We start from the raw sequence: 13,364 nt of genomic DNA, 5'->3' as shown, positions 1-13,364 counted from the left end.
ACACACTGCAGCGCTGCCTTTAGGTTTAAAGGTTGGATTATAGAAAGGGAGACAAAAGATAATATTATGACAATAGTAGATTTATATCTATCTGGAGAGCGATAGATTTTTCAAGCAAAAGATTTAGGCTTGGATATCAATTACTGTGCACTCAGGTGATAAAATAATCAGATATATTTCTCTGAAAAGATTGTACTTTTATTAAAAAGCACATTCCAGCATGCATTAGATGGCAAACCAATGAAAAATAAAGCTGAGAAATAGTAACAAGATCATTAATACCAAGAATTAATCTAGCACCAGTATGATTCTGAAGATTAAGGACTTTTTGTCTCGGTAGCCCTCAGCAGTGTGGAGATAAGTTGGTTCATTGCTGTATTTTTGCAAGGATGCTTTTCTTGTGTCTGCAGGTGACAGGAGCTAAGTGGGGGGGTTGTTTTCAGAGCTTGTCTTGCTCTTGTCAACACAGCAGCATGTCAGGCTGCTGAAAGTTTGAAGGGGGAAGCTTTTGTCTTTTAATATGCTGTTAATGTAGTCTGGCTGACAGTAGTAGATTGTCTCACTGGGCCAAAGCACTGGGTGGTGTCGCTGACGCTTTCTGCCAACACTGCAAGCTGAAAAATTACGGGAGGCATGAAGTGCTGAATGAATTGCTTTTAAGTAATTTCATCCATCAAAAAAAAGCAAGATGCAATGTTGTTGTTTTTTTATGACAATTGGAGTTTTCAGGTTCTGCCTGCGTTCAAAGCTTTTCGAGCTACTTCTCGATACTGTCAGATAACATTCAAAGACAGACATGAAGAGAACTCGTAGCCTTTTCTTAAAAGCAGTTTATTTTCAATTACAGTGCAGCTACATATCTCGAGTGAAAGGGAAGGACTCAAATAAAAGGAGATAAGGGCTTTGAAAATCCTAGCACCTTCCCCAGCTTCTGTACGATCACACAAAAGATCAAACCTTTCATTTGAGACGACAGTAGAAACCTGACTTTACACTGACCCATATCAGAGGCTATCATGTTGTCATGGGACCAATTAGAAACCATCATTTCATCCGTGGGGCAATTGCCATGCCATCACCGATACAAAGTGTAACTTGTGTCCTTTTTTGATACACATTGAGGTTTTTTTGTAATATTTTCTTTGCATTTAAACAGCCAGCGTCTGCGATGGAAGGCGGACGCATCGTGCACGGGATTCTTTATCATTTAGAAAACACGAACTAGTCGTGGGATTGTATTCCTCTGAAACATGGACAGGTTCAGATAGAAACAAATGAGTGAGGATATGTGAAAGGCAGAGCAGTGATGTAGTTTAGAAACATTCTGAGTAGAATATAGTGACGATGAGCGCAGAGCTTACCAGTGCCCTTTAAACCTGTCAGCTCAGTTCATAAACCACATGCAAGGGTGGACAGTACAACATACAGAAAGGTAGGAAATGGCTCCTAAATCATTTTGACGCAGCTTAAAGCTATTTAATGTTCACAGTTGCATAATTCTAAGCTAGTAAATGCAGTAGTTCAGGGTGATGGACCTGCCTGGATTGGATGGCACTGGCGTCAAAAATGAAAGCTGACTGACCACCAAATAAAGACGCCAAATACCGAGACTTGAATCTAAAGAGGCACTCGGAGTTCTTGTATGCGGCCTGCACCCTGCTCATCAGGCAGATCTGTGTCCCAAGCATTTTAAAAGCCCTCGCTCACCATTTGCAGTGAAAGGTCAGGTATACAAGCAAAGACTAGAAAAGTCAGGCAGTATTTGACGAGTAGAGGATACTGAACATCACAGTTAATCCCATTCTGCCACTGAGACACAGCACTAAGGTAATGTGTACACAAAGTGCATGCCTACAGTTTTTCAGGGCTCCTGTTTATCAGAGGTTTGAGCATAATATGATTAAAGAGCGTCATGATGTTGTTGTTTACTTGGAGAGAGTTGCCGACAGAATTCAGCACAATCACAGATTCAGTGTGTTGAATATGTGCCCTGTGTTCTTGTACTGGAGAGAATTTATCCGAAGCTCAGAGCTGAACCACAGCTTACTGTCCGGTAACACATCTATAAATGCCTACTTGCCCCACACACTCGTTTGTTCTTGTTGTCATGTCTTTTTATGTTTGTCATCCTCTCTCAGAAGTATCGGGGGATCGGCTTCATCGCTTCGATATCAGTGATTCTTTTTCATTCGCATGTGGGATTTAAGTCTTAATACATGTGTGCCCAATTTTCTTTGATAGGTTTTACATAAAAAGCATAGAGATCCAGTTTCAGACGGTGCATTTTTGTTAATTATTAAGTCGGTCTTCCATGCAAGCAAAATGATTTGGTTAGAAACCTCAAATCATGATGGAAAATCTGCCTACACAAGCCGTCATAGGCAGTTTGTTTTAAATGGGATGAACCCCACGGCCTGCCAAGGGCAGACCTTTCCATCTCCTTCTGTTTTGAAGGAGATAATGATTCTCTTTTACTTGGAATAGGATTGCATTTTCTATCTCTCTCATCCTGCGTTCCTCACTCACCTTTACCTTTCCATCGCCCTGTTCCGCTTCCCCCTCACCCCGCCTCCTCCCATCAGTCGGCCACTGCGGGTACTCCCTCCACAGTGGCGATGCTCTATCGCTCCGTCACAGTGCAAGCGAGGGATGAGAGACAAATCAAAACCACCTTATTTCCCCTTAGTCCCTCTCACCATGCCAGATTGAATTTGAGGCTTTTCATCTTTCTCATCTTTCTCTTTTCCCCGCCTCCCTTGGCGTCCACTCAGAATTACCTGGAACCGAACCATCTCGCGACTTGATGACACACAATCGTTTATGCGCGTGAGGCCAGATAGTTGGCAGCCCTCGGCTCAGGTTCTTTTGGTTCGTTTTAAATTTTGTACTTCAGTCATGTGCGTTTTAAAAAACGGTCAATACCAAAATCCGTGACACCTTGCCTTTTCCAGTGTCTTGTAAATCCTCATGCATGCAAATGTCCAGATTAGTTTTGCAGGCTTTAATGTCCAAAAATGTCTGATCTTTAAAAGAGAAATGTTGAAATCCCATAAGAATGCCTATTTTTATATTCTCGCAGCCTTCTTGGCTCATTCTATATGGGGTTTAAATCCTCTTGGTACTAAATAAGATTTATATAAATCAATTTTTATTTTATGATAAAACATATTTTTGGCTGCATTCCAGTGGTAAAAATTACTTAGTTGTCTGTCATATGCAAAGTGCATAGTTACAGTTGCTACCAAGCCATTTATAATGTTAATTATAGAGTGTATCACACTACAAAGCATCTGCATTTCTCAGGGCATGGACACTTATTACAGGTCTGTCAGCTGTACATCCATGAAACGTGTGAAATTCCTCCACATCCCAACGGTGCACAATTAGATTGAGATCTGGTGATTGGAAAACCAGCAGCTTGAACCAAACGATACAACGCAGGATTGATCCATGCTTCCACATGGGTTGGGCCAAATTACAATCCAAATATCGCAGTCAGAAATCAAGACTCATAAGACCAAAAATGTATTTCCTATTTTCTGTTGTACAATTTTGATGAGCCCATGTGAAGTGTAGCTTGAGTTTCCTGTTCTTAGATGACAGGAGTGTGCTCTTATATAGTTATAGCTCTTATAGTTACTGTTAGTGTTGTCCTCATGTATTTTCAGAGCTTTCTCTGTAATTGTTTCTATTGGAAAATCCCAGCAGATCAGCAGTTTTTGAAACACTCCACCAACCACCAAATTCAAAATCACCGAAGTCTCCTTTCTTCCCTAATCTGGTGCCCATATTGAACTTAAGAAGGTTGCCATGTTTAAATATCTACTTTGGACACGTTTAACAGGTAAACTTAATGATGTGGTGAGTCAGTACAACACGTGCATTTATACCTGTGGCTAACTTAGAAACACCTGGTATGCATGGTTTTGGATGAGACCTTGGGCACCATGTTATTTCTAATAAAGTTGATATCTTCAAAACTGGGAAATGATGTGTAGATATCACTGTAAACAAGAAGAAAAACATATACATTTGATTTGATCTGATAGGCCAGTAACACATTCACTTTAGGCACATTAACAAATCTACAAATGTTATTTTTGACAACTGTAGTCGATTTTTACTGTATGAATTATTTTTGTGAAGCTGTCATTACTGAGCAGACGTGAGCACAGACATATTTAGAAGATTTATGGCCAGGGTGGTCTGATCTGAAAATCAAAACTGACAGACGCATTAGCATCGCCTGCTAATTAGACTGCACAGCAGTGTGTGTTGGAGGAATACGACTGACAAAGTGAACTGAATGGAATTTGGTTTTGTACTTAGACAAAATGACTCTAATTCATTTACCCACAATTGGCCAATCCTCAAAATGAAAAGTCTGCAATCATAAAATCATAAAGCATGGTGCGGTGCAGAAGTAGAAACTTGTAACTAACTGGTCTCGCGTGTCGATGTGATTCTCACTTGCTACATGAGCATGTGGGGGGCCGTGACACCTGGCTTCTGCTACCTGAGAAAAATGACTCTCATCTCCCTCTCGGTTGGACTTACTCCCACCCATCCTCCCTTCACCCCACCTTTTCATTTTCAATTATGGGTTGGAATATGAATCTTTAATAGGGTGATAATTGTGCTAGCATATTTGCTGTCACCCACCATTAGGCCAGATTAATTAGCCCATTTAGTTTAGCTTAAGAAAGTGTCTAGCTGAGGAATGGGGGCACTGATGGGAGGCGGGCAGAGAGTAGAATCAGCACAATCTGTTCTATATCATAGTGCCATCTTTTTCCTGCTTTCTTTCCCTCTCTTTGTGCTTCTGTGCCTTTTCCCCCCTTTGCCACTTTAACTCTTTTTCTCATCTAACAAAGTCTGTTAGTCTGTTTCATCAGCTGCTCCCGTCTGCCCTGCTCTCAGCAATATTTTCTGTCGCTCTATGAGTTTTCAAGTGGTTGGTGGGGAAATTGATGGTGCAGTCGAGTGACACAGTTGAAACTTTCTGCAACTATTAATTCTGTAATTACCAGTATAGCCAGTGGTGTATTTTTCTTTCCAGCCAACCTAGTTTTCTAAAAGTGACATTTTTGGAGATGAAAAATATGTCAATTAGGTTGAAGTAGTTATGAAACTGATTTATCTGGTTGATAAAATTAAATTCAGTCAGTGGTTACTGATTTCCACCTGTCCAAGGTGGTGCCTGCTGCTGGAAAGCTGAAATAGGTTCTTCTTCTACTCATTTAATACACAGAAACACATTTTATACTTAAGTAAATGAGCTCCCACTTGAACAAACTGATGCAAATGGGTTTTTTTTATTACGGTCATGGTGATTTTGCTTTGGGGCAAGGCCAAAACCTCTTTTTGTATGCATGAAAAACCCTGCTAGCAGCAATCAGAACACAGAATACATTCACAGAAATACTGATGAAGATGGCATCGCGAATTGTTTCACGAATGGAGACCAAAAAACATCTAAAAGAATAAATATTAGCTTTACAGTTTTTAAGTGGCTAGAAGCCACTGTGACGGGGAAGCAGCTGAGGTGGTCTTTTGGCATCTGGTCCCTCTGGAGGTCTTTCAGCCACGTTCAACTGCGTGGAGATTCCAGAGTGGACCTCAAGCCCACAGAAGAGGTTTATATATATCTCATTTTAGTCTGTCACCTATCACCTTCAGGATCCCTCAGGAGGAACTGGAAAGTCTTGCCAGGGAGATGGACTCGTGCTTAGCTTTCACTTCAGCCTTTACAGCTTTTTTCTTTTTCATGTGATGTAAAAAGGTGGATTTTGAAATTAACATTAACTGTCCAACATCTCATTTTTTGTTTTGTTTTTTGGTCTTTTTTATATTTCAAAGTTTTGAAACTAAATTATTTAACTGTATTTGATATTTGTGTGTGGAGGTGTATATGTGTGATTTACTTAGATATTGTCTGTGCCTGTCGAGTGACTGGATGAAGTTAGCTAGTAGCTAAATATGGAGATTACTGTTCTCAAAAACATTGGTGTCGCGGAAGAGACTGAACTGAATTTATGATAACTATGACCAAAAGAAATGAACATGATTCTGAGGAGCTTGCAAGAAACTATGACGAGAAAACACAAAACATGACCTGAACAGATTCACGAAATACCTGAAACCTGACGTGACGTGAAGGGAGGACAACAGACGCACCGACCCTGAACAGAAGAAGACAGAGAACTTAAATACACAGTGGAAACACCTGGGGAGACACAGCTGACACAAATGAACATGACGCTACAGGGGAAGTGAAACTAAACACACTGAACATGGAAACACTAGACCCTTCAAAATAACACAGGAAACATGGAGAGACAAAGACACAACAACACGAGCTTGACAATGGAACATGGAACTTTTGGCATAGAACACAAGACCAACTCGCTAGGAGAGGTAAATGGAAACAGGTAAGGGAGACGATGGCACGGGCATAACGAGACAGACTTCACAGAAGACAGGAAAAGACTGATGGAGACCTAGAAGAAGCATAAACCAGACTAAGACTCAACTAAGACACACTAAATAATAATACTGAAACTTAACATTATCTCATAATTATTCAAAAACACAAAATAACTCAACACAGACCCAGCCCCTGACAGCTGGTCCTGTGGTGGGTTTAATCTCCTCACACTTTCTGCATGAAGAGAGGTGACGTAGTTCCAAATGCCTGCTTATTGTTGGTCCACACATTTTTTTCTCTGGATGGAATCAGACACTCGTGAATCACCGCAAACTGAAAACTAGTGAAAAGGCAACCATATAACCGTATAAGCCAACATTTCAGTTGCATGCAACCATTTGATTCTATGTTAGTGTGAAAGTAATGCTTAACAGGGCTTTAATCGCACTCTCCACCTTGGGATAAGTTGTGGGTGTATATGTGGCAGCAGAGTGACTTGGCCATGTCACTAGCTGTATATCTCTCAGCAGGCAGTAGGAAATGAGGTCTAATCGGAGGGATATTAAAGTCACAATAGACTGCTCCTGCTATTAAGGCCTGTCAGCCCTGGCCTCCTCTCTCACCTTGATGTCGCTCAGTCTCTGAATATTTATATGTCTACATGAGGGGCTACTTACAGAGTGAAATGTGTGCACGGTTCTCTGTGTGCGTGTGTGCTAGAAATTTATCATGGCCGTAGCTGCCCGAGCTCTTTGAATATGTTTACGTGCATCATTCTGTCTGTGCTCATGGAGTCCACCTTCCTGTCCTCCCCCAGGTGCAGCGGGTGCGAGGCTGCTCTCAGGTCAGAGCAAACCCGTGGCCATGGATGTGGATGAGGAAGAGAATATGAGTGAGTCGGCTCGGATTTTCTCATTTGTCCGTCTGTCTGTCCGTGTTCCTGTCTGTGCGGTACATTTAAATGTCTGCTTGTACTTTTGTTTCCCTTCTTTCTGTCCGCCTGCGTGTCTTCCCTTTTACGTCCCTCTGTCTTCCTCTGCTGTGTAATCAGTGTGGACACAGTTTGGTTGCTTACATAACGCAAGTGTTTTTTCTAGCGTCTAGTCCACATTTTTAAAGCGAATCGTCTGACATGCTAGGACAAACCAAAACTGATGAAAATTAAAACTGATTTTTTTTTTTCAAAGCGCCATTCGTACTCGTGTTGTGAATTATCCTCACCGAGGCACAAAGCAACACGTTCACACGCAAATAAATATCGCTAATGCCGCTGAAACTTTTTAGAGGACAGCTAATCATTAAATCTGAGGTGCTCCAGGCCACACTTCAGATTCTCTCTACCTCCATCTCTTGCTTTAGAAAATCTTTTCTGCTCCAGTTTGTTGAACTTTAATTAGACACTTTGGTTTGAACTCGGCAGCCGAGGCTCAGAAAGCACGGAGACACTTGACAGAGTTTGTTTCCACACACCTACAACCATTTTGAGCTCATATTCAAAGGTAGCTGCCATCCCTGTAGAGCCCTAACTTCCGATTCTAATGAACAGTGGTGTCATACTTGCTGTTTCTGCCCTGCAAAGAAGCATGTTATGTTGCTCCATTAAGTCAAATAAGCAGTTGCAAAACAGTCTTTGTTGTCTCCCACAGCCTCTGAAGCCCCTTTCTTACATTTTTACTGCCAGTCAAAAGATGGATTTGAAGATAAAACAGCCCGAGCTCACAGAGCCCCGTTTCTTTAATACAGAGGGAACACCAGAGGAAAGCATGAAAGAATTCCTAGCTTTTATGTGACAACCTTAGCAGCTCTCGAAATTCTTTAATCACATGAATCATCCCAAATCAAAACCTCAACAAACAAGTTACTCTTTGAGTGAAGCTGCAGTAACAGGCTGCAGTATCTGGTTCACGCAGCCCTCGCTGAGGATTTCAGCTCTGAAAGAATCGGGCATATGGGATTCTTTTTTTTTTTTCTTTGTGTAACTAATGGATGCTGATTACACAAACGCTGGCATGATAATGATCACAACTGCATGTGTGTGCCATATTTCAGTGCATGGCATCGTGGCTGTTGCTCCATCGCTTATTGAGTATTAGTGTACATCTATCCTGAAAAGTTATGACTATAAAGTGAATAGAACGAATACAGTGAATTGTATGTATTCAATAAATAATTTTAGAGTGGGGGGAAAGGGAGCTCTAGATTTTTCTATGTGCCACTTGTATGTGTGCAGCATGCCAGACTCCTCATTTTGGGTTTTTTATGTTTTTAGTAGCTTTTTGGTCCATTCATACCATGAAACATGGCTAACGAGGTTTTATTACTACTAAATGTTTGCATTTGTATCTTTTATGCAATTATTTTCATTGAAAACATCAGATTTTGCAAAGAAATTGCAAAGAAACTAAATAAGCCAAGCGCTGCACGCTGTACATTTTAAAATGTATTTAGTTTATATTATGTCCTGGTTGCTAAACCACTCGGCTAACGCAGCGGTATCTGTGGTGGTTAAAGATCAGCAGCACAGGCCGTACCTCACAGATTATCTCCATTCTAATAGGTTATAGTTATTTCTGGCTACAGCTGTGCACAGTTGCCCACCTCCTTTAATTTGCCAAACATGAATATCACTTTGCAGAATGCATGAACAAACCAAACAATATTGCATGTTTTCAGCTCATAAAATGAGGGATGTGCATTTTGTGTTCATGATCTTAGGAATATTTATTTATTTATTTATTTTTTGGCCTTGAGACGTGTCAGTCGCAGTATGCAGATGGTACCGGCATGTCATTTTGCAACCTAAACACTGTGTTCTCTGACAAGCTCCATGGGGGGGATCTCAGAGGCGCAGGGTCTTATGAATGGCACCTCATTAGAAGCAGTTTTTCAATTCAGATTGTCCTCATTTTAAATATGACAGTGATTCTTTAAAAAAAAAATCTCATCTAAAAGGAATAAAGTGCATTTTAACCTCCCACCGTGTCACCAGTCAAGAATTTAGGATCCTGCAGTAGGTGGAGTCTTCTCCTTCTGCCTCTTTGATGTACTCTCCTGTTTGCCTGGTCCTCAGCTCCTCCCCCTGCACTACTCCCCTGCACTCCCTCAACCCAACCTACTATCCCACTCATGCACACTGCGGCCTCTCTTTCTCCTGAGTACCGCAAGGAGTAACCTATCAAGCCTTTGCTGAAGGATGTTATAAATGAAAATTTTTGCCAATATTCCATCCACTTTGTTAACTGGATTCAGTGATATGTGTTCCCCAGAACGGTATATATCTCACTGCTGTGGTTTAAAACTGAACACTGGAAGCATTTGTGGGTTTTCTACGTGAATTCAGTCGATTAAAAATTAATAGGAAAAAGGTCTGTTGGCGTGTGAGTGTGTTTCTGTTGAGTATCGATACGTGTGCTTGTATGTGTGTCTTTATGTTTGAGACCTGCAACACTGTGAAACCAGAAAAATAGATCCTTTTTCTTAGTATAACAATCTTAAACTTTAATTGTGAAAAAAGTAACATTTTGATTTCCAATTTAAAGACTCCTTGATCAAAAAAATAAATAAAATGAAGCAATACTTTTATTCAGAAATTTGGCAAAGATACAGTTTTGAGCATTTTTCAAGGTCAAAACATGTACCGATGTTCTGCTATTTGTAGTTATATCATAGGTATATCTTAATTTTTTTGGAGGTAGTTAAAAATTCAGCCTCTCTTGCAACTTGACACAGGAACACAAATCATTGGTTCAGTTCCAAAGAGTGATAAAGGAATCTATAAATTTTGCATTTACAAGATCCTGCAACGAAGGCGTTGTAAGTTACTCTTTCTGGGCACCGCAGGTTCAAGCAGCACCGACGTAAAGGAAAACCGAAACCTGGACAACGTGTCCTGCAAAGACGGGGTGGGAGTGGCTGAACAGCTCCCCAATGGCAGTGGCCTGGGCAGTCGAAAGCGACCGCTAGAAGAGGGAAACAATGGCCACACGCATTCCAAGTTCCGGGCTAAGAAGCGCAAGAAAACACCGGGCCCAGTCCTGCCCAAGAACGCTCTGATGCAGCTGAATGAAATCAAACCAGGTCTACAGTACAAACTGCTGTCTCAGACAGGCCCGGTGCATGCGCCAGTGTTTGTCATGACCGTGGAGGTCAATGGACAGATGTTTGAAGGCATGGGCCCAACAAAGAAGAAGGCTAAGCTAAACGCAGCTGAGAAAGCGCTGCGTTCCTTCGTCCAGTTCCCCAACGCTTCAGAGGCGCATCTGGCCATGGGCCGAACGCTGACAGTGAACACAGACTTTACATCGGATCAAGCTGACTTCCCCGACATGCTCTTCAACGGCTTTGAGACGCCAGCCGCGCCGGAAGAATCCTTCTATCTGGGCTCCAACGGTAGCAGCTCCCTAAATTCACTAGGGGAGTATCCACTGCCCACACCACCTGGCAGTGTCCTTGTCCAGCCCCCACTGCCCCCTCCATCTGCATTCAGCTCGCCCTCCAGTGGCAAAAACCCAGTCATGATCCTCAATGAGCTTAGGCCGGGTCTCAAATATGACTTTGTCTCAGAGAGCGGTGAGAGTCACGCCAAGAATTTTGTGATGTCAGTAACAGTGGATTCACAGACATTTGAAGGATCAGGGCGCAACAAGAAGCTGGCTAAAGCCCGGGCAGCGCAAGCCGCCCTGTCTGCACTGTTCAACATGCAGCTAGACCAGACACCATCTCGGCAACCCATACCAAGAGAGGGATTGCAGCTTCACCTACCCCAGGTAAGAGGTTTCTTTTTTGAATTCAAACAGCCAAAGAAACACGTCATCTAAGGATTTTCTGATTGCATCCTGCCTTTAGGCTCTTCATTATACATTTATATCTGCGACAGACTTGTTATTAAAACCCTTATTATAAAAAAAAACATGTGCATTATCATATCTCATCATAAAACTATCAGATGCACCAGTGGGTATCAGTTAAGCAGGACTGTTTTATAATGCATAAGGATAAACAATAGACTCGTGCTTCCTCACATACTGTTCCACTAAATGCTTACATAGGTCATGAGTTACATTGTGGGGCGATCGATATGAAGTGTTGATTTTGAGAAATTGCAGATAAGAACATGATTATTGCTGGAAGAATTCAGAAAATTATGCACTGTTTTTAATTCCAGGGAGCGATAGCTGATCCTAGATCTTTTCCATTTCATTACTTGCCTTTGAGGGAATCCAATTCCATATCAGGCCAAATTTGTCTTTGTTACAGTGGGGCAAAAAAGTATTTAGTCAGCCACCGATTGTGCAAGTTCCCCCACTTAAAATGATGACAGAGGTCAGTAATTTGCACCAGAGGTACACTTCAACTGTGAGAGACAGAATGTGAAAAAAAAATCCATGAATCCACATGGTAGGATTTGTAAAGAATTTATTCGTAAATCAGGGTGGAAAATAAGTATTTGGTCAATAACAAAAATACAACTCAATACTTTGTAACATAACCTTTGTTGGCAATAACAGAGGTCAAACGTTTACCATAGGTCTTTACCAGGTTTGCACACACAGTAGCTGGTATTTTGGCCCATTCCTCCATGCAGATCTTCTCGAGAGCAGTGATGTTTTGGGGCTGTCGCCGAGCAACACGGACTTTCAACTCCCGCCACAGATTTTCTATGGGGTTGAGGTCTGGAGACTGGCTAGGCCACTCCAGGACTTTCAAATGCTTCTTACGGAGCCACTCCTTTGTTGCCCGGGCGGTGTGTTTTGGATCATTGTCATGTTGGAAGACCCAGCCTCGTTTCATCTTCAAAGTTCTCACTGATGGAAGGAGGTTTTGGCTCAAAATCTCACGATACATGGCCCCATTCATTCTGTCCTTAACACGGATCAGTCGTCCTGTCCCCTTGGCAGAAAAACAGCCCCATAGCATGATGTTTCCACCCCCATGCTTCACAGTAGGTATGGTGTTCTTGGGATGCAACTCAGTATTCTTCTTCCTCCAAACACGACGAGTTGAGTTTATACCAAAAAGTTCTACTTTGGTTTCATCTGACCACATGACATTCTCCCAATCCTCTGCTGTATCATCCATGTGCTCTCTGGCAAACTTCAGACGGGCCTGGACATGCACTGGCTTCAGCAGCGGAACACGTCTGGCACTGCGGGATTTGATTCCCTGCCGTTGTAGTGTGTTACTGATGGTGACCTTTGTTACTTTGGTCCCAGCTCTCTGCAGGTCATTCACCAGGTCCCCCCGTGTGGTTCTGGGATCTTTGCTCACCGTTCTCATGATCATTTTGACCCCACGGGATGAGATCTTGCGTGGAGCCCCAGATCGAGGGAGATTATCAGTGGTCTTGTATGTCTTCCATTTTCTGATGATTGCTCCCACAGTTGATTTTTTCACACCAAGCTGCTTGCCTATTGTAGATTCACTCTTCCCAGTCTGGTGCAGGTCTACAATACTTTTCCTGGTGTCCTTCGAAAGCTCTTTGGTCTTGGCCATGGCGGAGTTTGGAGTCTGACTGTTTGAGGCTGTGGACAGGTGTCTTTTATACAGATGATGAGTTCAAACAGGTGCCATTCATACAGGTAACGAGTGGGGGACAGAAAAGCTTCTTACAGAAGATGTTACAGGTCTGTGAGAGCCAGAGGTTTTCCATGTTTGAGGTGACCAAATACTTATTTTCCACCCTAATTTACGAATAAATTCTTTACAAATCCTACCATGTGAATTCATGGATTTTTTTTTCACATTCTGTCTCTCACAGTTGAAGTGTACCTCTGGTGCAAATTACTGACCTCTGTCATCATTTTAAGTGGGGGAACTTGCACAATCGGTGGCTGACTAAATACTTTTTTGCCCCACTGTAAGTCAGTTGTTGTCAATTATACGTAGCTTTAAAACTCAAAAAATTGCAAAAGTGGGAAAGACAGAAGTCTAATCACTT

The 13,364-nt window shown here is 42.0% G+C and overlaps 1 protein-coding gene across 1 annotated transcript in view; it reads left to right on the top strand.

The window, feature by feature from the left end:
- adarb1b (adenosine deaminase RNA specific B1b) overlaps positions 1-13,364 on the top strand; it is a 131,684-nt gene that overhangs the window by 100,286 nt on the left and 18,034 nt on the right. The window contains exons 4-5 of the mRNA XM_085373956.1: positions 7,245-7,319; positions 10,268-11,193. Coding sequence (XP_085230082.1) covers positions 7,292-7,319; positions 10,268-11,193 — 954 coding nt within the window. The 5' untranslated portion in view covers positions 7,245-7,291. The remainder of the gene's footprint in view (positions 1-7,244; positions 7,320-10,267; positions 11,194-13,364) is intronic.

The sequence above is a fragment of the Diplotaxodon limnothrissa genome, linkage group LG16, assembly GCF_057381915.1.
Source record: "Diplotaxodon limnothrissa isolate DT_005_m linkage group LG16, D_limnothrissa_male_GT1.1, whole genome shotgun sequence".
Classification (NCBI taxonomy): domain Eukaryota; kingdom Metazoa; phylum Chordata; class Actinopteri; order Cichliformes; family Cichlidae; genus Diplotaxodon; species Diplotaxodon limnothrissa.
Note: the sequence above shows the minus strand (reverse complement) of the source record. Positions and strands in the feature narration are given on the sequence as shown.